This window comes from Tursiops truncatus, chromosome 14, assembly GCF_011762595.2.
Source record: "Tursiops truncatus isolate mTurTru1 chromosome 14, mTurTru1.mat.Y, whole genome shotgun sequence".
NCBI lineage: Eukaryota > Metazoa > Chordata > Mammalia > Artiodactyla > Delphinidae > Tursiops > Tursiops truncatus.
The window spans coordinates 87697388-87724417 of record NC_047047.1 but is presented as its reverse complement, the minus strand read 5'-3'; the positions used below and the strand labels follow the sequence as shown (position 1 = coordinate 87724417).

Genomic DNA, 27030 nt, shown 5'->3' with positions numbered 1-27030 from the left:
CTGACCAGGTGCTGATTCCACACCTGTGAGCCGTGACGGGATTTCAGTTTCACTGGACATTGAACAACCAGCGTGAGGGATGGGAAATGAGACCCACTCCCATCAGCATCTCGAAGGGGCCTGGGTGTTCACCCAACCACACAAGTGCTGAGAATTTTGTTGCAAACATGAAGCCAGTATTTTGTCCTTCGATATTTTTAAAATCCACTGTCTGCTAATTAGGAGCAGAGGTGAGGGGAGAGCACCGGTGGGATGGGAAGAGGAGTGAGACCTGCCAGGGACACGGAAATGTCGGCTTGGAAGGGAGTTGCTACCAGCATCCAGTGGGGAGGGGAGAGCGATGAGGTCAGACATCTGCAATGCGCGGGGCGGCCCCGCAGAGCGAGCAGGGAACCCCGTTCTGGGCAGGAGTCCACAGCCGTCACAGAATTCTGGGCCGGAAACCCACTGTGCTCTTGTCACTTCCCTTCCTCCCAGGAAGATGGTTAGATGTTTCCCCAGTAGGGGTCCACCGACCGTTTATAATGACGAGAGGTCTGCTTGCATAAAACTGGAGTTGAGAAGGCTCTCCTGTCTGCCATCCGACATCAAGGTCACAGAGGGGACCAAGGCTCCCGACCCCGTGCGGGCATCCTCCCACGTACCTGGTCCACCCACGGTTCCCACCAGCTCGGGCTCCATGACTCGCTGTTCATGCTGTTTGGCCTTTAGCCAGACATGCACGACCTCCTTCCACGTGTCCTCGGAGACAGGGAAGTGACAAAGCACCTCCCCCAGAGAAGGGAGAAGCCCTGAACACAGTTGTTAACCAGCAGCTCTGATTTATAACGTCTGTTTCTTGCTTTGTGGTTCAAGGAATCCTGTGTGTCAGGACATCTAAGCCGAGACTTTCCAGAGTTCACCTTCAGGGTGCGTTTCTGAAGCCAGTACCCATTCCCCGGCTGCTCCGGGCTCTGTGCAGGCCCGCCTGCTCAGTCCAGGAGCAAAGCCTCCACTCCTTGTCTGCTTTTCCGTGCGCAGGTTGTTCCCAGCCGGCAGGTCTGGTTCTTTGGTCACGGTTGGCATAATACCCGGCGCCCAGTGAGCAGGCCGGGGTCACCGTGTCTCCCGCGGGGTCCCCGCTGTGTGGCCTCACTCTGTCGGGGCCACACCGCACCCACCCTCCGGGGCCAGGCCAGGCCGGGGAGGGGTGTGAGTGATTGTGAGAGGTCGGGAGCGAGTGCCTGGCACTCTCCCTTCCAGGGACTCCGAGGCCCAGACACTGATGTTCCCAAGGCGCCCGCAGAAGAGCCCGCTGGCACGGCGCCGAGGACGGGAAGCCGCTTCCCTAAAGGCCCCATGTCCCTCAGGCCTGCAGCCTGTGCAGCCGGGTTAGGTCTGGCTGCGTCGGAGGGGCTCCCCCGGAGCCGCTGGGGGGGTCTGGGGAGCCCGTGGGTGGCCTGCGACGCCCACACCCTCTCTCCTACCTGCCCACTGAGCTTCCCTGCCTCCCTGGCGGCCGCGGGTCTTTCTGTCTTTAGGGCGTCGCCCTGTGCGTGGCCCGCTGTTTCCCAGCGGCAGGCAGGCAGGTCCAGGCCCGGGGCCCTTGGGAGACTCTTCCCAGCCCTGAACCCCGCACGCTTCCCCACTTCGCCCTCACGCTAATCGAATAAGACTTGAAACAGGCACACTGTGTTCTTACCGCTGTGCACGGCCGGGCTGCCGTGTTAAATGTCCTGGTAACCGAACCGTGTAACTCGACGAAGCTCTCCTAGTTGAAATAGTATTTATGGGTGGCCCTGCCTGCCTCGCTCTGCCCAACACGCGGGGCTGCCCGCGCCACCCCTGGTGGAGAGCGAGCGGCTTCTGCAGCCGCTGGGCTTGCGGGAGGCGTGGGCAGCTGCGGCTGTTCCCGGCCAGCAGGTCAGGGCTGAGCCCCGCCTGGAGCTCGCCCGCCGCAGGTTCCGGGCACCGCAGGCTCTGCGTCCCTGCCGCGCTCAGCGGAGCCCTCTCCCCCTCGCGTCCGGTCCACTCTTGTTTAGTCACGTTTTCATGAAGTTCCAACTAAGCCTTCTTTTTGCTCATCCGACCCTCTGGTTCAGACTCCAGAACCCTCTCCTGACCTGTTCCCCTTTGAAGGTGAACTCTTGACTCCACATTTTTCTTGTGATTACTTCTTTATTTCAAGAAGTTCTGGCCTAATACTTATACATTTATTTACACAGTAAACAGTAGACAGTAATGGAAAATGAAACCAAAAACTGACAAAGGAAAAAAGAAGGTTATTCCGGAGGCTTGTTTCATGGATTCCTTTTGAAATTTTATTTTCAGAACTTACAATATTTGAATTAGTTTTGAAAAACAAAGCTTTCTCAACCTAACAGTGAAGAGTATACCAGTGGGTTGTAAATATATAAAATATTTAGACTTTTACTTCATTTGATGTGTCTTTTAATGTAGGATGACATTTGCAAGTCCAGTACTAATAGGATTTCAATATTTCTAGATTGATATGAAATAATTATGAAAATAATTAAATAATTACTGAATATGAAATCATTATGAACATTATGAAAATGAGGTATTCTCCATATGCCCTTTATGTAAGTCATCATGCAAAAATTTGGGGGCCCCAAAATATTTAGATTGGGATTTATCACGCCTATTTTCACAAGATAATTAGCACTCCTGTACCACATTACACTGTTAGATCAGACCGTTTGTGTATGATGTGTGGGTAAAGCTAAATACACAACGTAGCAGTGCTACTTACTAACCAAATGCTTTAAAAAAGCCCCTAGAATTCGATAACAGCCCACATTTTGATGCTGGGCATCTGCTGGGCACTCGCCTCAGAAGCACGCATGAGGTCATATTTCTTAACTCCCCACCCCTGTGCCTGGCAGAGGAGAGCTGAGCAGTTATTTCCAAGCATGAATTCATTCACCATCAATTCTCCTTTTCAACATTGATAAAGATGAGTTAAGCTGAGAAGATCTGAAATCACAGGGGAGAAGAAATACGTTTGACCTGGAAATTTTTTCTGCACTTACAAAGTAAGTAAGAAGATCATTATCTAATATTTTTAAATTTCCAAACTATTCTTAAAATATTAAGCCAGAATGAACTAGAACTCCATCTTTGGTGGCCCCCGCACTTCCCTGATAGAAAAGAAGTACATCTCTGCCCATTTCCAAACTGACCTATTTTGTATTGATCCCTCTGGTTTAGGGCCAACCAATGCCCCATCTGCGCTGTAATTAAGCAGAAGTGGGAGAGGACGTAACAAGACTTAGAAAACTGCGTGTGGACCTCAGACCACACGTGGACGGGGCCACGGACCAGCCCCTCCTCCGGGCTGCGTGTCCTCCACGGGCCGCGGACTCTGCTGCTGCCCATGTGCACGGCATCAAATGTTTGGGACCTGGAAACAAAGGGAAATTCTCTCCATGTTTACTTATTACTTGGGGCGTTCGCCTTGCCTCTAAATGTCAACGTGCATCCACATTTTCTTGTTACCTTCTGATGGTCCCCGTGCACAGCAGAAAACTGACATCTCTGTATCGGGGGTGGGGGGTGGTCCTCGTCACGGGCCTCAGCCCCTACGTCACCCGCTTGTTAGGCTGAAACTTGACGATGCTGCAGGGCTGAGCTGAGACCGAGGTGGAGGAACAGAAAGAATAGTTTTGGGGAAAAAAACGGGAGTTGACTTTCCCATAGGAGGGGAAATGAAGAGTTGGCTCTGGCCTGAGTGGAGGAGTGAAGAGGGATTCCACAGGACTGCCCAGGAAAATGCCAACTGGTGAATCTGCTCTAGTGTCTCATCCTTTTCTCGTAAAGTCTCTGGAACCGCTAGTTGGGTTATTTGTTGAATGTTTTTATAATTATCAGTTTATTATCAATTTATGTCAATTATCCACTATCAGTGTGTAATAATAATTAAAATAATTCAGATTTGCTACAGAGGAAGGTTATCATCATTAACCCCCTGCAGAGTCATAAAAATAAAACATAAACGTTAGCATGTTTCCTGTAACACTCGCTTAACTGTAAAACTGTTCTTTAATTACTGAAATGCTGGAAAGACATTTTCTGTCTTCCAAGATTGAGTTCTAGAGATCAGGGTTCCCTCCAGCCTTCAGACGGCTGGCGGGGAGACCCAGGGCCCCTCCAAACACATCCCGAGGCTGCTGAACCAGCCAGGACATTGCTGGGCTTAGCGGTCAGTCAAGGCGACATCTCTGAGCTGTGAGTGGACAGCGTGTCAGGTTCTGGCCTGGAAAGTCCAGTCGCACAGCAAAGCTCAGAGTCCTCAAGTTAGACTGTTACCTGGAACCACTTGTAGATAAAATGTGGAGAAATGTCATCCATAATGGCAATGGGGAATTCTTTTCTTAAATAAAAACTACCGTTTATAGGTACTTAGAAGTTGAGAAAGAGTTCCCCGAGGCCACCATTAGTGACTTGAAGATTCCTGATTGCGGGAAGGGAAGGGGGCCGCCCCCGAAGGCTGTCCTCCAGCTCCCACATTTAGGACATCTTACCTCACCCCAGATGGGCCACCACGTGACATGAGAGCATGATTTTAAGCAAAGGAGCTGTGTGTGTACGTCTCACAAGCTGCATTTCCCTCATATCACCTTGCAGGACAGTTTCAGTGTAAAAATAACGTACCAAACAGCTAACGATGATGCAGCTGAAGGACTGCATCGTAAGGACCACTGTGGATTCTTCAAACGACAAGCAGGGCTTTCACAGGGATTGCTGCACTTTTTTGTCTATACTATTTTTTTCCCAATATATCCTGCCCGTAGTTTCCTTTATTATTAACAAGTTACATTAGTATGGTACATTTGTAACTATTAGTGGACCAATATTGATAAATTATCATGAATGAAGTCGACACTTTATTCAGATTTCCTTAGTTTCTACCTCACGCCCCCTTCTCTTCCCACATCGCATCCAGGATACCGTATAACGTTTAGTTGCCATGTCTCTTGACTGTGACAGTTTCTCACACTTCCTGGTATCTGATGAGCTTGACAGTTCTGAAGAGCAGTGGTCAGGTGTTCAGTATTTTGTAGAATTTGCCCCTCTGTTGGGATTTGCCTGGTGGTTTTCTCATGATTAGAATGAATATTATTAATTTTTACCTTAATCGAAATTATACGTGTACAAAGTGTTAAAAGGCTTATTAGTACCAACAGATGTGTCATGGAAAAGCAGTCCTCTGAACTGCCCCTTATCACTCTCACGCCCCATGGCCCCCTCCGTCCACAATTTTAGCTGTTTCCCCGCACTTGCTGCCCTGTTTCTAAGTCCTGTTGCTCATCTTGCCTTTTTTTTTTTTTGACAGCCGCTTATGATACCATGTAAATGATGGTTGGGTAGGTTATTCCTAGAATCTTACGACCACTGAGCTGTTCTTCTTCATAAGCAAATTTGAACACCAGGTGATGTTCTCAGAGCAGTCCCGGTCTCGCTTATTTGGTGAGGAATTTCGCAAACCATTATATGCTGTCAGATGCCTCCGGCTCCTCCGGATACACGCCCCTGTGATCACAGGTTCCTGGCAGGACAGCTGGAGGGTGGGTAGTTTTAAAGGCAGGTGAGATTTGGGCTGTTTCCACAAAATCCTTGAGGCTGAAATCACAGCCGTCTTTCCCTGCCCTCCAAGGGCAAGCCGGGGCGACGCCCTGGGAGATGGGAGCTGCCCGGGAGGGGGCGTCGCAGGCGGCCTGAGAGCACTCCCCGCCGCCGCCGGTCTCATCTCCGGTGCCGGGCCCTCCTGGCTGGGCTGTGCTGTTGCTGTGGTTTGTCCTCTGGCTTATGTCAGTGGGCCAGCAGCCCTCCTGCAGCCTCGGCTACCGCAGTGCTGATGGAAGCGGCTTCTAGCGGCTTCATCCTGGGTGGGTCCAGTGACTCTGACCTGAGAGGGCCCTGGTGCCCGAGTGGGGACTTAGCGTGAAAGTGCAAGCACTGGAGTCACTGTTCCCCGAGACCCCACGGGGTTCCAACTCCTCGGCATCGAGAAGGAACATACGTGGTGACACTTGACCGCGAGCTGCAGAGCCTCTGTTCCGCTGCAAGATTCAATATAAAAGAAACATGTGCCAGGAGCCTCGAGGCCAGTGCGAGTATGAACACTCGGGCCGAGGAGCTGATGGGATGACAGCGCCTCTGAAACTCTGCCCACGTCCCAGCCTCTTGGCCTTTTGTGATACTTAGAGAAACGTATGTTCATTATTTCAAAATAAATGCTTTTAATACAAACTTACAGCTTGCTAACAAATAATGCTGCCCTCTCTTGGGATTCTTTCTGGGAAGATAAAGATTTATTACCATAACGAGTCTATAATTAAAGGCTATCTTTTATAAAAGGCAGCCAAGTCTTTATTTGCCGCAGCCTTTCTTTTTTAATTGAAGAGTAAGTGTTCATAGAGCACACATCATCTCTAAAGTACCTTAGCAAACATGAAGCAATTGTTGCACTAGTATTAAGAGGTAATAGCACCTACGTTTTTCAGCTTGGCTCAGGAGAAACCAACATTGAGTGATTGGAACTTAGCCTGAGGAGGGGGCGGGAGAAAGGTTTTCATTTTCTCTGCACTGCTGACCGAGTCTCATGTACTCTGTGTAGCCAGACCTGGCCCTTGCAGTGGATTCTTTTAAGCTTTACAAGAAGAAAAGGGAGCAAAGCGTTTATGATGCTTTTAAACGTTAAGGAAAACCCAGGAGAAAGGCGGTGCGGGTAGCATGGATTGAAGAGGAGACCACAGGGGCCTGGGCACTCGGGCACCAGGACAGCCTCCTTGGAACTTGACGGGAGGGACCCCCAGGAAGTCTGGTGGTTTGAGGGGCTCAGTCTCTTATACTCGGAAAGAGAAGGTGGAGATTCTAAGTCACCACGTGCTCAGTGTACATAAGATAACGGAGAAAATGTCTGCATTTATTTAAATAGATTATTTAACATATTGACAGATGTTAGTGAAAGAAGTGAGCTCTTGTGTCTAAACCACTAATAATTGCCTTCCTTTACAGAATGTGCTCTGGAGGTTTAAATTCTCTCAGCTGAAAGGATCTTCAGATGATGGGAAAGCTCGGGTGAAGCTGCTGTTTCAGAATCCGGACACCAAGCAGATCGAGATGAAGGTAGGAGCTCACCCACCTGAGCCCAGCCTCGCCCGAGTAACCAAGCGTCCGAGGGTGGAGGGAAAATAATCAGAATCGGGGTGGGAACCCTCCTCAGAGATCAGCAAGGATGTCACGAGAGCCCGTAGTATGTCTCCTGTTAGAGGCTTTAATGTCCTAAAACTGTAAAATCATCGAAACATTATTTGGTTCCACTGAAAGTCACAACTTGCTTAGTCAGTATTAGCAGAAAACAATATTTAAAAATACAGGGGAAGTCGGTCCTTAAAGGAAGAGTTTTACGAACCGCCTTAAGTGATGGATTGTCTGTGGTACCAGGAGCAAACTGCTCTGTTAATTCAGAGGATCTTGACATAACTTACAAAGTCATTGCATTGAACTATCGTTTTACTATGAGCAACTGTTGATGTTTTCCTTACTTTATGTATAACTGTGTTGTCAACAACCCAGTTTTAATATAAACTAAAGACAAACTGAAGGATAAGTTCCATACACAAAACCAAAAGAAAGAGAAAACAAAAATGCAAAACCTACAAACACATATTGTTTGGAAACTGACTGTCAGCACTTTGCGCGCACTTTTTGATGAAATCCATCAGAGGGACACAGCTCCTGTGACATTGTTATATCCGAATACTGTGTCAATTTTTAACACCTCTTCACTGAGGTTAATGAGATAGTGCACCACATCTACTTTTTTTTTTTAACCACATCTACTTTTTAAGTAAAACTGAGATTGTGCAGAAACGCTTGACATTATTCTGTTTAGGGAGTGGATGAAATCAAATCAGACCGTAACCACTGTCAAGGCTTTTGGGTCTGGAGGTGAACAACAGGGCAGCCAATGGGACAGTGATGCTGGCAGGAACACGGGTCCCTGGGCTGTGATGGAGACGTGGCCACTCTCAGTCACGCCACCCTGAGCGGAGTCCAGTGGACATTGCCACCAGCAGAGGGGGGTCCGAGGAGAGCGGGGAGAGGGAGGGAGGCTGGAAGCGATTGTACCGTGTGTTTGGTACTTGATCTGCATGGATGTGGCTAACACAGCAGATCCTCCTCTGCTGACGCATTGATTGGCCCTTCACCCTAGGGACTGCGGCCGGGAGGAGCCCCAGGACCCCTTCCAGGCTCAGGTCCTATGCCATCCGTGTGAGCCGGGGGGCCACTTAGGAAGCTAGCCCCGCAGTGCACCTTGGGTTCCTGTGCTCACGGGTTCCAGGGACTTTGTCAGAGCACCTGATGTCCCAGGACACGGTCACGTGGCACCTGGAGTCCCTTTTCACAGGGACTCCTGTTTCATTCGATTTAAAAGTATTTATTTTTTGATGTTTAGTCAACTCTTGGTTATCTGTGTTGGTAAAGGGGGTAGAGGCATTGGATGGTCTAAACCAGACAGTCTGAAACAGGTGACGTAAACTTTGGGGCGTGTGTGCTGAAGCAGACTCGGTTTCTTTGTGGCCCTCAGTTTAGGCAGCTTCAGTTTCCATTTTCAGGCAAAGAGAAAGTTCTAGAAAGTCGTGGAGGCCATAGGGGCGGATACAGGATTTGCAGAATTGAAGCTTAAACAGTCTGCAGGTGTCTCTTTATGAAAAAATATACAAAATTGCAAATGCGGTAAGCTAACTAGACACAGAAATGAGTGTGAAACACATCACACCTCCCAGGAGACCCAAACTGAACCCATGTCCACATGAACCCTCCCCCCAGATCCTAGGACCTCCAGCAGCCCCCCGTGCCTCCCCTCCGGGGCCGTGGGGTGCGAGAGAGTAGGGCAGAGGGGGGCCGGGGTCTCAGCAGGTAGCACAACAACCAGGGGCCCCTTGCTCAGGCCCCTCCCGGGGCCTTGCAAGTGGGGATGAAACGGGACAAAAGTAGTTTCCATGTTGTCACACGGAGCAGGAAACGTGCACGTGGAGAGCCTCTAATAAGCACGGGCGGCGGTTTGAAAAAACTGCTTCAGGCTGAGGTTCTGCGTTTATTACAGCTTGTGAGACAGAGGGAAGGTTGGAAACGCCAATCAGGAATCTAGAACCCGTGAGAACACCTGTAGCTACCGCTGGACTTAAACCAGGAGCCGGGCGCTGAATTCTGAATAGGACCCAGGGCTATGGCCAGTGGAAGGGAGAGTGGCATGATGTCCTCAGTGAACCGAGAGTTTCAGAGAAAACGATTCCTATTAATTGAGTTTCGTTACGGGAGTGATAGTCGTGGAGCAGTTAACCTTTGAGTATTTATTGAGAATCTTCATGGGATGTTTAATGATCGCCGCCTCAGGGATGAACATAAAGAGAAAATGCGTCCGAGGGAGGGTTTCTGGGGCTTTGGGAGCACAGAGGGGAGGTTATTTTTTTCTATCCATTATTTACAAAAACGTTGTGCGGTTCCGGGACGTGGGCTGAGCCCACAGTGAGGCCAATGGCTGGAGCTTTGGGGCTGCAGTCTTTTTTAAAGAAAGCATTTGCTTTCCTGTTTTCTACACCTTTCTCCTAAATAAAGAGTGTAGCATAAAGAAGCTTTCTGAAATGAAGGATTTACTTGCCTGCTGATCTACTTAATAGGTTATAAGCGAATCACAGTTAAGTTACAAGGACTGAATTCGGGGTCCACTGCAGGGAGGGACGGTGCCCTTCTACCCCCGACCCCTTTCCTATGCCCGTTGTTTGTATTTTACACGTTCCTCTATGATTTCATTTCTGCCTCTAGACTGAGCCGTCAAGGGCAGCTTTTCTTTAGCTTTTTATCTTCAGAACTTAGTAAATGTGTTTTAAATGAATAAATTAATGAAGAAAGAAAGAGCAAGTTAGTATTGAAAGAACTACCAGATACACTCACAAAAATTGTTATCAGTTTCCAAGGAAAAAATTGTTCCAATTATCGTGAAAATCCCCGACGGCTACAGACCTCTGCACACGAAGGTTTCCGGCGAGCCCAGTTGAGAATCCACGAGGCGGATGCTGGTCGTTGAAGGCAGCGCACTGTGTGATGAAGAAGAATTCTGTCTTTAGGAGGAACAGAGGCGGGTGTTCTTCACTCTGTGATGATCCGGGAGCATAAACTCCACTGGAAACGGCCTCGGCGTCGCGAGTCGCACAGACGGTCAGACGTGGACGGCGGGGGCTGAGCAGGGGTACATCACGCCGCTGCCGGCTTCAGCGAGTAACCGTGGCGGCGTCAGATTGTGGAGAGATGGTGGAGGGAGACAAGGCCAGGTTCCTCCTGAAGATGGAGTGAAGCGGGGCCTCGACAGAATAGGGGACACGCGAGTGCAGCCCCTTCCAAATATGGGTCTGAAATTGGCCTTAATCTGTTCTCCCGGAAGCTGGAACGGAGCAGAGCTTTCCTTTCTTTGCTCTTCTTTTCCCTTCCTCGCTCCCTTTCTTCCCTCCTTCCTCCCTCCCAGGTCCCCTGCGTGGTCGGCCAGTAAGGTGCCCCTCCTCCGCATGGGGACAGGGAAGGTGCACCAGTCCCGCTGCATCCAGGTTAGAGCCCAGCATCACCCGGCCGCCTCGCCGCTTCTCACCTGCTGGCCTCTGACGCCACTTCTCGGCTTTCTTCCTGGACGTTGTGCTTCCCGTAGACATTTGCTTGGAAAACATCGGTCAAAGGTTTGCTGTGTCCGAGGGTCTCTGTGCAAGGGTCGTCTTGGTTACAACACCTGCCTGGGGACCCACCCCTCCCTCCGAGCCTTCCTGGGCCGTCAGGCCTTCACCGCGGCCGGCGGGCGGGGGGATCTTCTATCGCACCCGTTACGTTACAAGCCACCGCTGTGCTCAGTCCTTCCTAAGCACGACTGCCTCATCCCCACGACCAGCCCAGGAGAGAAGCGCTGGCATCACAATATATGTTCAATATGGTACAAAACAGATTGTTCAAGTCGGCATAAAGTTTACGTTAATTCATGAACAAGCCACAACGACCTCCCCAGACCTCAGTACGTGAATGTTTCTTCCACCAAGAGAGTCAGCCTGTCCTTGAAGCTTCGAAGCCAGGAATGGGCTTCTCCTCTCCAGCTATGCGAGTCCTAGGTGGCAGTACTTCCAATGCAGGGCGGTTCTGTCTGCATATGGAAGATCAGTGGTCCAGTGTAGCCGTGCTATGGAATATCTTCTCTGGACCTCCCGGATGACTCGCGGCAGCTTCTGCGTCACCTTGCACTTGAACCCTTCTCCCTGCCCGGCTCCACCCGCCACATGCCTGCTGGATGCCTCCAGGGCAGCTCAGCCGCAGCCAGCCCCTCCCCTCCACCCGCTCTGGGGCCCCAGCCGCGCCCACTGGACGCGTCTCCTCCGGGGTTGATGAGGCCCGGGTGCCTCTGTGAGGTACCACCCTGCTCCCTGAGCTCCTCCAGGACGACATCCCCTACGCAGAGCCTCCGTCTCCGAGGGGCACACAGACCACCAGGCACCACGGGGGATGCGGCCTGAGAATCTGCTTTTCCAGGATGCTCCCAAGAGGTGCTGATGCCTCAGGACCGCTCGGTGTAAGAGCTAGTGCACTAGGTTTCTTCTGGAAGGTTTTGTCAGGAAACAGCGAGGGCCCATTGCACCAGTTTGTCCTGGATTTCGGTGCCAGTTCTGTGACTAGTCCGCCTCGTCACCTCGCAGAAGTTACTTAAACCCCTAAAACCGCCATTTCCTCCTCTGGAAGATGAACTTGGCACTTTACTCGGCGTGTCCTACTTCACTTCTGACCTTTGAGGCTGACGATGCTCTATTAACAGACGGCTGGAAGAGGACCGGCGTTGGCTGGGTACCGATGCTGTACCGGAAGCCACGCCTTCCCTCCACGCCTCCTGTGCTGGCCCGGCTCCGTCCGGGGCCGTGTGCATCACACCCCACGGGGAGCCACTCAGTGACGTTTCAGGAACTTTGCCAGCCTGTCATCACTCCGTGGGGAGTATTTACAAACACCACAGCCATCAGCAAATGCTGCAGCTCAGAGGCCCTGGCACAGCACTGCCTGGGCCGCAGAGTCCACAGGTGGGAGACCCGTATCTGATCCCCTCAGTGGGCCTGTCTCCACACTCAGCGGCTGGGCCCCGAGCTGAGTTCCCTGCAGAATAACACGTGGTAGATTGTGTTCTGTGCGTGGTTATCCCTGCTAATTGTCACATCCAGTTACACTCCTTGGGGGCGTTTTCTAAGGGAAATTACAGCGCGTATTCACTTATCCTAGAGACTCGTTCATTTATTTAACAATAATCTCTTTCAAGTATAGCTTTGATCGGCTTCCATGTTGAATTCTTTGGGAAGGGCAGTGGTTAAGGCTCCCCTTGAAATACAGTCTGTGTCTGAATTGCTACAGCTGACTGGAAACTGGTCTCTTAAACGGTTACAGACTTTAAACTTTCCCCCTCGTGCACTGGGCCATTAGATGACAATTAGCGAAAACTAAAAGCCCGGGATGGCTACCGCTGCTCGGAAGGGCTGTCTGTCATCTCACAGACAGTTTTGGACACATGTCTGCAGTTTGCGCAGCAAGATGGAAATAGAGGTAGTGCCCTAAGGAAATGTGATTTCTGCGCGAGGAGATGTATTGAGGACATCCGGGCAACGTTAACACTTACACGTTCATTGAAAGTGTCACCCTTGTGATAGATGGAACATTCCTGAGAGTAAGGATCATAAAAGAAGAAATGTTTTCTCAGGTTTGGGTGACCTCAGTCTTCATAGTTTGACGAGGCCAGTATAGACCCTCATGGCTTCCTGAGAGTTTCCGCTAATTAAGGAAAAGATCAAGGTATTAAAACACTTAAAATCTGATAATTATGCCAAGCTGTAGATCATATTTAAAATCAGTGTTTCAGCCACCATGAAATGTTAAAAGACTTTATAAAAATCGAGCTCACTGGGACAAATAAATTGCAGAGGAAAGTAACTGGGTGACAGGGTTCAGTGGGTGAAACTCACAGAACATGAGATAGAACTTGCTGGCCATGTGCCCCAGCCTCTAGCTCACCTGCCGAGCATGCGGACACACACATCCATGTGCACGAACACTTACAGCACACGTGTGCACGCACGCACACAGGCACACATGCGTGCAGAGCGTACACACACGGGCACATAAGTACAGGGGCACAGGTGTGCACATACGTTCACGCATGTGCACAGGCGCACGTGCACACACACAGGGTGTAGCACGGTTCATTCTGCTAAACTGGGAACACGGTGAGCCCTGCTGTGTGAGAGCTCTGACAGGCTGCAGTGGAGGCCGGAGTCCCGACCTGGTGCTGCCGGTCAGGTGACTGAAAGCCCAGCACAGATGGAGTCAGGATGCGGAAGAGGACCTGAGCGCTGACCTGTGTTAGTTACAAGAAAATCACGAATTAAACCCAATCGTCAGGATATCCGTGCAAAAAACCCAGAAAGCCAGTGTGTTCATGTTTACAGCCGCCTTTCTTAGTTCGTGTGTATTTGTACTTACTTGAGTAACTTCCTTGTGGTTCTAAGAACATAGAATCTGTTAAATTTTCTGTCATGTGTTTTTCTAATATTTATAATATATAAGTACATTCTGTTTTTTCTTGCAGGAGCTGGAGTTTCAGGATCTGACGGCTGTTCTACACTGCATCCACTCCTTCATAGCAGCGAAGGTGGCCTCGGTGGATCCGGTATTTATAGACAGTCAGAGTATTGCCAGAAAGTACCTGTATAGCAGCTGAGCAGTGCTTCTGTTGAGTCTGAAATTTAAATTATTTTCTTAAGAAATGAATATTTCCTGCACAATATTGCGACTGTGTGATTTTATAATGATCCTATAGTTGTGATACCAATAAAACATGTCACTAGTTTCCAGAGATGGGTCGGACTTGTTGCATCTGACAAGGAGCACAGCCTCCGCTCAGGCAAAGCTGTGGCTGAGAAAACTCGCCTTCCCTGTGAAGTAAGCCGCGTCACCACAGTCCTCCAGACACGTGGAGGCGCCAACAGCACACACGCCGCTAAGACCCACATCTCGTTTCCATTTCTATCTCCTTACAGTCGAAGAGCCCCAGAGCGTCATCACTTTTATTTTCCCCAAGAATGGCAAGTTCTCCTTTGGATTTCCACCATGGTTTATCCCAGGACATTGGATATAGTTCTCTGTGCTGTACAGCAACTAGGGATGATCCAACTAAGTGAAGTAAGTCAGAGGAAGACAAATATCATATGATATCACTGACATGTGGAATCTTAACAATGTTCCAAACAAACTCATTTACAAAACAGAAACAGACCCACAGACATAGAAACAAACTTACGGTTACCAAAGGGGAAAAGGTGGGTGGGAGGGATAAACTGGGAGTTTGGGATTAACAGATACACACCACTATATATATATATATATATATATATATATATATATATATATAAAAAGAGAAAGATAAAAAGATGCAGGGGTCATTGACGGCCAACTTGATTTCACTCAGAAAAGCCTTTTCCTCTCAGTGGCCAAGACCCTGCTGGACACAGGGCTGTGGACACAGGATTCCCACCTCAGGAGGCCTTTCTGCCCACCATGGCCAACGTGGACAAGTGAACACTGGGCCACTCGGCAGCCCTGCAGACTTGCGGTGGCGGGGAAAGGGACACAGGCCACCCATCAGAAGCACAGCTAAGTCAGAAAGAGAGACGGGATTGGTGAAAATGCACCCTAGAAACTTTGTAAAGCTCCCAGCTGGCTAACCCTGGGATAAAACTAGCACAGCGTATGTTCTAGAAGACAGCACTACACTGAGGTTAAAAGACTCCAAATCCAGGGAGACAGAGTCAACAGAGCTGGTGTGAGGAAAACGTGGAGGTCTGAGGTGAACCGCTGATGGTAGGTTTATTTATTCAACAAACACTTGCGGAAGGTTCTTCGGGGCAGGCGCTGTGGCTGGTCCTACAGCCACAGCAAGAGGCGGCTGAGGACCCAGTGCAGGCTGTGGGCTCGGACGAGGCCAGGTGCCCTCAGAAGGCCAACGTGACAGGTGACGGCGGCCGAGGCAGTAGCCGAGATCCACCCTCGTGGGTCAGTTCAGACATGGGATGTGGCCTTCATGCTTCCAGAAGAACGTTGGCATATTGGTTCCAAATAGGCATCATTTTGTAATATAACACGTTTTGTATAAACTACGACTGTCTACCACAGGTTAGGAATTCTAGATTTTTGTATAGTAACTAGGAAGCTGGTTTACTTTAAAGCCCTGGACCATTCATAAATGCGATGGTAGTTGTACCACGTTAGCAGGATTTCCAGAATCTGGCCTATAGTGTCCTTTTTTGTGTGTTTTTATTTTAAAACTCAAAGGCAATACCCACATGACTTAGAGTTTCCTCACTCTTGATGAAACAGTGCTTACTTGGAAATTTGGATAAGAGTGAGCGTCTTATTCTGTTCGGGCTGCTGTAACAGAAACCACAGACTGGGGGCTTACAAACCACAGACACTCATTTCTCCCAGTTCTGGAGGCCGATGTCTGAGATCAAGGCGTCTGCAGACTCCAACCCCTCTTCCCGGTTCAGATGGCGTCTTCTCGCTGTGTCCTCACCCGGAGGAAGGGGTGCTATAAGGTCACCAATCCCATCATGAGGCCCCACCCGCGTGGCCTCATCAGCTCCCAGAGGCGCTGCTTCCAGACACCAGCACCCTGGGGGCTTGGCTTCCAGAAACAGTCATAGCAATAAGGAGGAACACAAATGTAACTGGCTTTATACAGCTTTTGTATTTTTTTTCTCCAAGTGGTGACAGTCTGGACAGACTTTCGTGACTTTTTGAAGTGCAGGTGACTCACAGCTCTGTCCCAGAAGACATTCTTTTCTTTGTTCAGAAAGCACTGAGAAATCCCTGCTATGCTCAGGGCCATTAACCATTAACTGTTGCAGGTAATTCAGGCACAGAGAGTTCAGGGTTGTGTTCACAGTTGTAGGAACTCCTCGCCCAGCCTTCAGTCTCACTGTTATTCCCCTTGTCATTAATTTTTTCTTTTTTTAATTTTGTTTTTCTCAGTATTTTTGGTGTCATTAATTTCAAAGGTCAATGGATAATTGAAGTTCCCAAGCCTGAATGTATTCCAACATGTGCACTGACATACAATTGTTGGTGATGCCTGAAACCCCAAACAATGGTGAGAGGAACATATATAGCCTCAGAATATTCAAGGAAAATATAAACAGCGTTCTGAAAGATAAAGTAAGCTGCTACCTACAGTATGTCTACAGCGTCCATTTCAAATTCATAAGTAATATGCTAAGTGTGATAAATTAGCATCATTTTATGCTAATAGGTATAGAAATGGCTGTGTTGGTTTAGAACTCTTTTCTCCCCTTGGGAAGAAAAACCACCTTTGAAGACTCTTCAGCTGAACGGAAGAAGCAGCACCGTCACCCACCTGGCCTCTGCTTCTCTCACCCTTTCCCTCTCCCTGCCCATTGCATGCGTTGGGACGCAGGTAGAGTAACGCTGAGAAGAATCAGCTGCAGCAACAGCAGGCTTCTCCCTGCTCAGGATTTCAGAGCCGTCCAGGGCTTCCGCTCACGGGGTTGTGGGTGAACCGCTCTCAAATGGATTTCTGCCCCTAATCAAAGAGTATTCTAGAACCAGGACTGCAGCGGTGAGCCAAGCAGACAAAAACCTTTGCCGTGTTCCCCAGACTGGAGCCACAGTTCCGACGGGGAGTCCTGAAGACGTATTCTGGGTGCTCTGAAACAAGGGAGCAAGGCCTCCAGGACGTTGAATCAGCAGCAGGTCTCCTCGGACAAACTGCTCTCGGGGTCAAGGCTTTGGACGCTCTCTGCTTCACAAGGTCACGAGGATCCAGTCTGGACAGAGACGCTCTTTATGCCCAAACTGCTGGAATGCGAGGAACTGGAAACCCCCTCGAGTCCAGTTCCTGTGCTGCAGCCGTGTCACCAGCTCCTCCCTGGCGGGACCTCTGGTCACCTCCATCATAAACCCTCCTGCCCCTCCGGCCACGGGACAACCCCGGCCAGCCCCAGGCTTTTGTGTGTGTGTTCCTTTTCGTTTTCACTGACCCGGCGGAATTTTTGGCTGAGTTCGTCTTTTGTTGTTAGTCGTGGATAATGAATTTTCGAAGTGTGTTACAGACTTACCAACCCACGACCTCTCAGGGAAACAGTCCCTGCTGTGTTGGGCTTTCCCTATCTAGTAGAACCAAATGTTGGCCCTTTAGGGTCTAACTTTCAGCAGAGAATATCTGAAAACATTTATGCAACATTGTTGACAGAGGAGTTCTTTGGAAAGAACAGCACACCTGAAAAGGTGAGCCCTTTCATTTGTAGATTTATCTTTTAAATAGATGCATGCGAATTTTAAACATCGACACAAAAAGATTGATTAGTGAGTTTTTTCATTCTTTTTTTTCCCCATTTTCAAATTTTAAAAAGAAAAAATTATCATGAAGTAAATTGCATCAAATTACTTCCATCACAAATTGCTGATAGAACATGTAGAAGATGAAAAAATCACACTCTTAACTTGGGTCTGCGTTAGCAGAGTAAGTGGTGGATTAAAAACTCGTCTTCATGATGGAAGAGAGGCTCTATTCTGGTTTACAGCATCTACGCCATCCCATGAAAATGTATTCAGAGGCAGGAATCACTCAGTATTTTCAACCCTACAGCTCCATCAGGCTTCGGATTCTAAGTTCTATTTCTGTGTTTGTTGAGGCTGCATGCTAACCACGATTCTGCGATATTCCCTTGTTTTGCTAAATGGCCTCAGCTGCAAAGCGCAGCATGAGGTAAACTTAGAGCCAAGATTCAGCCAAATGCTGTCCAGCTTGTCTCCGGAAGGTGAGGAGAAGCGGAGATGGAGGTGAGGAAAAGCGGAGATGGAGGTGAGGAGAAGCGGAGATGGAGGTGAGGACCCAGGAGGCTATTTCCAGTCACAGGGGACGCGTGTTTCCCTCAGTCCCTTGGGAGTGAGGTCCTGAGTCTTTCATTCAGGACGCTTGTGTCCCTCGAGTGTGTCTCCTGGGCATTGGGTGCAGGCTGAGCTCTGACAGGTGCCTCCTACCCGGGCTGGGGTGGGAGGTATCAGCTCACAGGTCCCCCTACACCTGGGAAGAGAAAGAGGAAGGAGGCCCCGGCTCTGCCGTCTGGGGTCCAGCTGTCCACTTAAGTACAGCCCGGCCCCGAGGCCCCTGGAAGTGGGGTGCACAGTCCCCTTTCGCCCGCAGGGCCAGCCTGTCCTCCCCAAACGCCTGCCGGGAGCGAAGCCCAGCTCTGACCTTCAGCCGATCACCCAGTGCCAAGTGCTTTTATAAAAAATGTGCCCCTCTTCCACTCCTTGCAGGAGAAGCCGCCGCACGAGTCCACACAAACGGGACTGAGCGGCCTTTCTGCCCTTTCAGACAGTCCACGAGGGACATTCCTACAAGTCTGTCTGATTTGAGCAAACAGGTCATTAAGGGGCTTTGGCTCGTGTCCTCAGAGGTTCCATTTCTGCCTAGAAATGACCCGGGACGGCCTTCCACTTACCATGGAGCAGTGATCCTCCTGGAGCTCCTGGACCTGGGCCCCGTGTCGATGTCGCCCGCAGGGCACCGGGCACTCTCAGCGCCGAAGGGCCAGGGGTGGCGGCCAGGTGACGGTGCTCCTGCCAGGGGGGCCCAGAGGTGGCCATGGACACAGCCCTACTGCGCGGCCAAGGCCCAGGCCGTAAACAAGCAGGGCCGCGCCTTCTGAGCCAAACCCAGGCCCGAGCCCCCCTCCCCACTCCCCCTCTCTCCCCAGAGTGGAGAATTAAGGCATTTAACCACAGGTAACGTCCCGAGATCAACCAATGGTATTTCAGAACTGAGCAACCTTAAATGCTTCTGGCAATGAAAGAAAACCAAATGCACCCTTCTAAAGAACTTCCCGAGGGCCGTGGCAGCGTGACAGACAGCGGTGCAGAAGCACGAGCACAGCTCTCCTGAAAGGTGGTTTATGTTCTGGCGATGACAACATAGATAAGACAGAGTTTGGTTGGAAAAAGGATACATGCGTCATTGGTACCCAACAGTAAATTAACACCACGGTAAGAGACAAGAATATTAAGTAATACATACTTTTCCTGAGAAAAAATGTTCTCCTAGAATAAACTGTTCCTTTAAAACTGGAACTCAAAGCGAATGCAAAGCAGAAAGAACACCCACGTGTTTCCTCCAGGGAACTCGATGTCCGGGTTTCCTCCAGGCAGGCGGTATTTTCTACCTTGACGCACACACACAGAGAACCTGCCTGCCCTGAGCACCGTCTTCGTCTCGGGTTTGGTGGGAGACTCATGAGCTCCACAAGAGTAAAATGTGCCTGCACGTGTGTGTACATGTGCATGTGTGTGCACAGATGTGTGTGCCTGCACGGGAGCCTGTGTGTGTACACGTGTGAGCGTGCGTACGTGTGTGTGTACATGTGCATGTGTGTGCTCCTGCCTGTGTGTGCCTGCATGGGAGCCTACGTGTGTGTGTACACGTGTGAGTGTGTGTACGTGTGTGCATGTGTGAGTGCATGTGCGTGGGTGTGTGTACACGTGTGTGTGCATACATGTGTGAGTGTGTGTACATGTGTGTATGGAGCAGGGGGAAGGCAATTTCAGAAATAAACATGGATTCTGTTTCCAGAACCTGGAGAGGTGACGCTGAGGACACAGCCCCACCCGTTCCCCGGGGCAGACTCTCGGTTTGAGGATCTTCTAACTGAGAAAGGAAAACAAACGTTGCCATCGGGTCGGATGTCATGGAGCGGCTCGGACACCAAGGGGCTCACAGTCACAAAGCTGGCCCCGATCCACAGGGCTGGGCGCACCCTCCAGGTACGGTGACAGGCAGGTGACGGGAGAGGCTGGGGAGAGCGCGGGGGTCGGGCTCGGGGGCCCCTCCTGCCTCAGTGCCCGGAAGCTGACCCCTGGGGAGCCTGGCTTCTCCCTCTGAGCTTCCGGGACTCCGACGGCAGGGCTGGGATCCGATGCCCCCGACGCTCGCTCAGCCCTAAACTCTGACCCCTGCAGCCAGGGCTGTGGGCCGTCCCACTCCTGAGGCTGGAGGCTCAGCTGCTGCTTCCTTGGGCTTTTATTCTGGGAAGTTGGGCCTCTCCTGGGTCAGCAGACGCTATCAGCACTGAAACGGCCTCAGGTCATTGCTGACAGTGACCAGGGTCAGCAGTGACAGAGACAAGGTCAGCACTGACAGGGATGGAGGTCAGCGGTGACAGTGACCAGGGTCAGCAGGCACAGTGACAAAGGTCAGCACTGACAGGGATGGAGGTCAGCGGTGACAGTGACCAGGGTCAGCAGGCACAGTGACAAAGGTCAGCACTGACAGGGATGGAGGTCAGCGGTGACAGTGACCAGGGTCGGCGGTGACAGTGACCAGGGTCAGCGCTGACAGGGACGGAGGTCAGCGGTGACAGTGACCAGGGTCAGCAGGCACAGTGACAAAGGTCAGCGCTGACAGGGACGGAGGTCAGCGGTGATAGTGACCAGGGTCAGCAGGCACGGTGACAAAGGTCAGCGCTGACAGGGACGGAGGTCAGCGGTGACAGTGGCCATGTTTGCTACAGCATGGTGTCTCTGTAGATTCTCTGAATTAGGCGATTATTACCGCTTACCAGGAAAGTTACCCGCTTTTCCCACACGAAACCACAACCTGAAACGCGGGGCTTCCGGCTGGAGAGCCCTTTTCAGCCTGGACACCGTGGACTTTAGTTTCCATCCTTCATACAGCACTTGACCTTCTGTCCTTGTTAGCAAGCTTCTTACATTCAGAAAACTCATTTTGCAAAGTTATTAAATTGGTAGGGGGACTCCTGGGTTACAGAAAACACGTACAGCTGCACCTGAAAACCAGAAATACTTGTGACTTGACTGTGCAAGTGTCTGAGAAGAAGAACCGCTCCATTATAATGTGCGAATTCGCCCAGCAGTCTAAGTGAAAATGTAAGTTTACTTCACGTTTCAATGAAACTGGTGATGCGTTCATTGTAGGTGTGAGTTTATTCAGGATTTTTATCGGCAAGAATCAAACATTCACACAGACTCTCTTCATGTCTTGGCAAGTCAGTCACTAATGACTAAACCTAAAGGAGAACTTTTTAAAAAATTCCTCTTATCTTTAACAAAAATATAAATAGAGAGGCCGCTTTCTAATCACGTGTCCTGGTGGCAACAGCTGCGAGCCACACAAGCAAAATGAAAAGCCCGCTTACAGAGTCTCCCCTGTCCTACCCGTCCTCGGGCCTGATGGGGACTCTGGATGGTCCCCTGGGCCCTGCGCTGTGGGTGTCTCTCCTCGACCTGGACAGAGCATCCCCTTCCTTGTCCGAAAGGCAGAGAGCTTCGGTCCAGGTGCCCCCGCGTGCAGGGAGTGGGGCTGTGAGATCGCAGAGGCCTCCAGCATTTGGGCTCCAAGTCGGCCCAGCAAGGCCACCTCTGGGGACGACTCAGCACCGATGTCCCCAGAGGAGAAGACCCTGCACAGCCGTGCCCGTCCCCCGCTCCCTGTGCCCCATGCCCCTCCATCCCGCTGGCGCCCAGGAGCACCCCGCACCTCCAGCGGGAACTGGGATCTGACACCCGAGGGCACGGCTGCCACACCCGCCTCGAACCCGGCCACCGGGCTCCACCTGGGGACGACGTCTCTGCAGTGACAGGGCTCCGGGCACTCGTCTCTCAGGGTAAATTCCAGATTCCTCCGGGGGCCGGTGGGGAGGGTCGGGGTTGGCGGGAGCGGGGAGCCCCAGGGCGAGCCTTTGCCCAGAGGCCCTGCTGAGCTAGCAACCCACAGAGCAAAGCACAGCAGGCAGGCGGGAGGGCCCTCGGGCGCTCGAATCGCAGAGCCCGGTGTCGAGGCAAGGCCCCAGCTGCCGTGGCCGAGCCTACACCTGTGGTCCCATCAGCTGAGTGGGCACTGAGCGCTTCTCCCACTCAGAGCCCTGGGCATGGACCGCTAGCCTCACCCAGAATGTAGACCAGTGACGTCCCCAGGCTGGCTCTGCCCACGTGGCCTGGGGGCCAGAGTCCGGGAGGCTCGAGTGACCCGAGAAGGACCACGCCGGCGTCCCACAGGATGCCACCATCACCGTGGGCGGGAGGGTCGACCTACCTACACGTGGCAGGAGGCCACGCACTTCCCCGGCACAGAGCGCTCCCAAGAGTCACACGTGAACTGGAATCGGAAGGCGCGGGGCCCGCGGACACACAGGTCTTCACACGGAGCCCATGTGGGCAGACCGGCCATGCGTGGTCGCTGGGTCCGGCTGCCTCTCGCACACGGCCGTGAGGGCGCATCTTCTCCTCGGCGGGTAGGAACGTGCAAGCGGCTCTGCTCCCTTTGGTGCTGGAGCGAGAGGACACTGGGCCCCTGCGCGGGGACCCAGCGGGAGGGGACTCGCTGCACCTCACTGCAGCCTGGATGGGCTGCACCACGCCCCCCCAAAGTTCACATGCCAAAACCCTGACCCCCAGAACCTCAGGACGTGTGTGCAGTTAGGGTCTTTAAGGAGGTAATGTGGGTAAAGTGAACTCTTCAGAAGGGGCCCAGCCCAGGAGGACAGGTGTCCCTGTAGGAAGAGGAGGTCAGGACACAGACACACAGACACGCAGAGGACAGTAGGGACACAGGGAAGACGCCGTCTCCAGCCCACGGGACACGCCCCAGCACCCTGGGGTCCGGGAAGGAGGTGAGGCCACGTCTCACTCTGGACACGATGTTTTCAAAGGAGGCGGATCACGTGACCCCGTCTTCGTTTGGAAGGTCGTGGGCAGAGGGAACATCCAGATGTATTTAGTTGTCACCTCCCCCCATTTCATATGTGTTCAGGGGACGACCAAGAAGCATCCACTTCTCCAGGTGTAGAGATGGAGAGTCACACACAGCGTGCAGGGGACCCAGGTCCTGGGGCGACGGACGGCGGGGAACACAATTATTAATGTAGGACACATCCTTCAGAAGCTTCAGGACACACGTCCTGGGGCTTTCATTTCTGTGTACGTGAACATGGGCAAATCATATGCACCGTGACTTTTAAAATACCTTTAGAAAGACGGTCACATCAATAAATTCCCACAGTCCTCGTGACCGACTGGGATGTGTGCGTATGTGGTGAGGGGCTGTCAACGTCTCACTACCTGAAGCTGGAGAATGTTTTAGCAGAACATTGAAAGGGCACATGCTCTGGGCCCTTCAAAGGCAGCTGGAAATGCAACGAATACCTCTCGAAAGTGCAACCCTGAGCTGGTTTTTCCAGACTGACCAAGCAGATAGGTTTCCTTGTGTAACTGTTACTTTAACAAAAGCCAAAATGTTTTCTTTATTTCTTTTTGAAAAGGGCACAATTGCTTTTTAAAAGTCTCCCCAAAGATACCCTTTCCTAGATTGTCTTTAAGCAGTTAGTTAAATGATACAGGTGTTTCAGGAGAGTCCTATCGTTTTTTGTCTGTAACTCGCCAAATATCAGTGTTCTTAACGCACAATATAAAACTGAGCTCGTCAGAACGTTTAATAAACCGGAAAAGCACATGCCACCTTAACACCCGCTAACATTTCTATCACCCCTTGGAGCGATTCAAATTCACTAAAGGAAGAAGAATGATGCGACCTTCTTCTGTCTCTTCTGGAGGAAGAGGACCTTTGTTTGGGACCCTCCGCTTCGGGGCAGGGCTGGGAGCGCGGACAGTAAAAGCCTCAGCGCACCGGCAAGAGCGAAGCGTCAGGTCCAGGATTCCATCTCAGGCTGATGTGTTTTGCTCAACCCTGTGCTATTCTGAGCCCTCGTGTGAGGACGTGGGATGGGGACACCAGTGAGCTGGAACCTCTAGAAGGCTCAGTGGGACGTGGGTGCTTCATCCCCACAGGGCACCACGCAAACTCCAGGCTCTGACGCGAGTCACGGAACATCTTGGGCCCGGTCGTGGAGGGCGACTTGAGCACAAGGACCTGCTGTTCCTGGGCGCAGCCAGCCGGCACGAGATGCCCGTGGAAACAGTTACGTCAAGGCGCTGGCCTCTGAGGCTGTGTGCACAAGGCCACCCGTCTGAGCGTCTGCCCTGAGCCAGCCAAGGACTCAGAGGAACATCCGGTCTCCACTGGGACCGTCCTCACGTCCAGGGCCCTAAACACAGGCCGACAGCAGCTGGTGTCCCAGTAAAGAGACTGCTCTGCGTCCCTGTGTGCTCCCTGAACCATCCCGCGCGTCACATCCAGCTGCCTCATCTATGTTCACGACTCTCTTCAGGCAAATTCCACCCAAAGTTACGAAAGTGTGTTTCCAAATGCCCCCAGCTGGCTGCCTGGGCACAGCTCCAGTGCCTCAAGTCCAGCGTCCAAACCCCAACAGTCACCTCTGCTTCTCTCACCCGGTTCCCCTCCTTCCCTGGCTTCCCCAGAGTCAGAAGCGGGATCTCCACGACTTCAGGCCAGCAGCCTGGCGGGGCCCCGGCTCTGCCCCCTCCCTGCTCCCAGGGAAGCAAGTCACCAAATCCCTGCTTTGCTGTGAAGGGGCCTGGAGTCTTGCCCTTCATCTCACTGTCTCAGCCTGTTCCCACCATTTCAGGGAGAAATTACCATGACTGTTGACGATTGCCCACCTGCTTTTCTAACTCATTTACTGTGTTACTTTCAAACTGACCTTTCCTGTGCTAATCGTGACGTTCTAGTGCTTCAACTATGTCCTGATGTCCCGATGCCTCGCACACGTGTTAGCGTCTAACCTCAGCTTTCCTGGAGGGAGCGTATCCCCAGGTTTGAATAAGGCCCCAAGAAGAGAGTGAAAAAGAGCAGGAAGAAGAGGAGTGATTTTCCTGTAGAAGAAACCCAACACTCAGACGGGCAGTGGAGAGGTCCAGGAACCCCACGCTCTCCACAGCCCCGGAGACGTGCTTCACGCCCTCTCAGAGACGGGATGCAGGGCATCGGCCGGGCTTCCTGGAGCCGCTGCCTCTGAAGATGAACCTGCTCTTTCTCATAAGGTGTTTAGCTCAGAGAAGCGAGAGAGAGGACAGTGCGAGCGTTACGAGGGGCCGGTTGCACTTGGTTTCTTCTTTCCCGACACATATGCCTTCTTTCCCTTTCTTCCTCATTCCAGGACCAGAGGTTCAACCTCACATGGATGCACACCTGGCCAGCACACGGCCTTCTGTGCAAACACAGAGGTAAACGTCCAGCCAACCCAGGAACGGGAGCCGGTCCAGCCCGGTGACGTGGGCGGGGAGTGGAGCCTGGAGCCTCCTTATAGCGGGAGGCCAGGCCCTGGGCAGCCGGGCACGTCCAGGGTCACCTGTCCTGCACACCTACCTCTGGCTGAGTGGAGGAGAGGGTCTGGCTGTGAAACATTTTGGCTTTCCTTTTTCTGAGAGAAATCCATCACTGAAACTTGTAAAGCAGTTCAAGGGAGGCTGTTCTGTGGGCTCAGGGCACATCTGGGAGGCTGTCTGAGCAGAGCCGCGGGGCTGACGACTGTTAGGTTTCCTGTGACCTCAGTGCAGAGAGCGCGGCCGGCAGGTGCGCCCAGGTCGGTTCACAGGTCAGCAGGCCCTGACACGTACTCCACCCAGGATGCCCTGTGAGCCCCACCCCGTTTAACAAAGTTCGTGGCCCCAAGATAGCAGCAGAACATCCGAGGCTAGGAGAAGAAAAACTGGGAAAATGGAAATGATGGATTTGGAATTTTTGCTTTGTCTTAACAGCTCCGTAATTCTGAAATCAGTTTATAGGCAGGAAAAAGAATGTTGTAGGAAATCCCATGTGCATTTAGAAATTTTATTTACCTCTTTTCTAAAGGCTAAATTCCTTGTATTGTTCATTTTTTAAAATTCTACAGAGATGTGTTATGGGAAATAGATTTGTTTTATTCCCTGTAATTATCCCCAGAAGTTTTACGGCATTAGGGCATCACCATGAAATAAAACAGGTTGTCACTGAGCTATTCTGGTGACCACAGCTGCCCAAGAGGAGGGATCTGTTTTCAAATAGTTGGGCGGGTAAGGCCTGTCCACACCACAGACATGTGGGTCAGAACCCCCCAGCGCTCAGACCCAAGCTTCTGAGAGCAGCTGCCTCGCAGGGACTAGCGCGTGGAGGGTCGTCGGCAGGGACTCTAACTGAGCGGCTGACCGTGCCCTTGACCACCTGATGCTCTCAATTCCTCTTCAGGATGGGAGCTCGTGCCGTCCTGGGCACCACGCTGGCCGTGGCCTGTGCCGGAGCTGTCTTCTCTTTCATCCTGAGACACAAGGACCTCTTTTGGGGTGAGTAACAATAAATTATGGTCTTCTGAAATCATAACGTTATTGCTCCCAGCAACCAGAACAGGAAGCATCGTGGGTTCTCCAGAATCAGGTAAGACCTCTTCAGTGTCTCTTTCACTTTCCAAGAAAAGAACAATACTTCTTGAGTTTAGAAGGATTAGAATACAATTCTTTCTGAAAAATAACTGATTTTCCTATGATTACACAATAGAAAATTTCCATTTTTACCTACTCATATATTTGAAAAACATTTCTTTGGGCGTAGTTGTTTGTTCCTGTATCACAAAATCATTTTTCATTAAATCACTTCTGTGCTGTATTTTCTGGAATCAGGGTGCTACAATGTCAAATTCAGTTAAGAAAGGTATAGCTATGCTGTGGTTGAAATCATCATAGCTCAAACTCTGCTTCTGTTTTGAAAAAAAGGAAAAAAAGGTCCCAAACGCGGAGAAGGGATGTGACGGGAGCAGGGTGTCGGAGGGCGTTTCGAGGATGCTCTCTGATCGCCAGCCCCCCGGGCAGGCTCGCCCCTCTGGGCTCTTCAGGGCTGGACATTCTGCTCCCCGGCCTCTCCCCCGAGCCCCGAGCCCCTCGATCACCCTCCAGGCCTGATGGGCGGCCTGAGTCCACGCAGCCACGTCCACCCCAGGGTGTCTCCTGCTGAGAGCCGCGGAGTCTCCAGTTTCATTG

The 27030-nt window shown here is 51.4% G+C and overlaps 2 protein-coding genes across 3 annotated transcripts in view; both read left to right on the top strand.

Annotated features, from left to right (window-relative positions):
• The window catches only part of SNTG2 (syntrophin gamma 2), a 201689-nt gene extending 187769 nt beyond the window's left edge, over nt 1-13920 (top strand). For both annotated transcript variants that reach the window (XM_073791630.1, XM_073791631.1), the window contains exons 16-17: nt 7021-7131; nt 13664-13920. In XM_073791630.1, the coding sequence (XP_073647731.1) occupies nt 7021-7131; nt 13664-13795 (243 nt within the window). In that variant the 3' untranslated portion in view covers nt 13796-13920. The remainder of the gene's footprint in view (nt 1-7020; nt 7132-13663) is intronic.
• A 12326-nt stretch (nt 13921-26246) lies between these two features.
• Nucleotides 26247-27030, top strand: part of TPO (thyroid peroxidase) — a 32332-nt gene continuing 31548 nt past the window's right edge. Inside the window, exon 1 of the mRNA XM_004311846.3 lies at nt 26247-26340. Within this exon, the coding sequence (XP_004311894.1) occupies nt 26247-26340 (94 nt within the window). The remainder of the gene's footprint in view (nt 26341-27030) is intronic.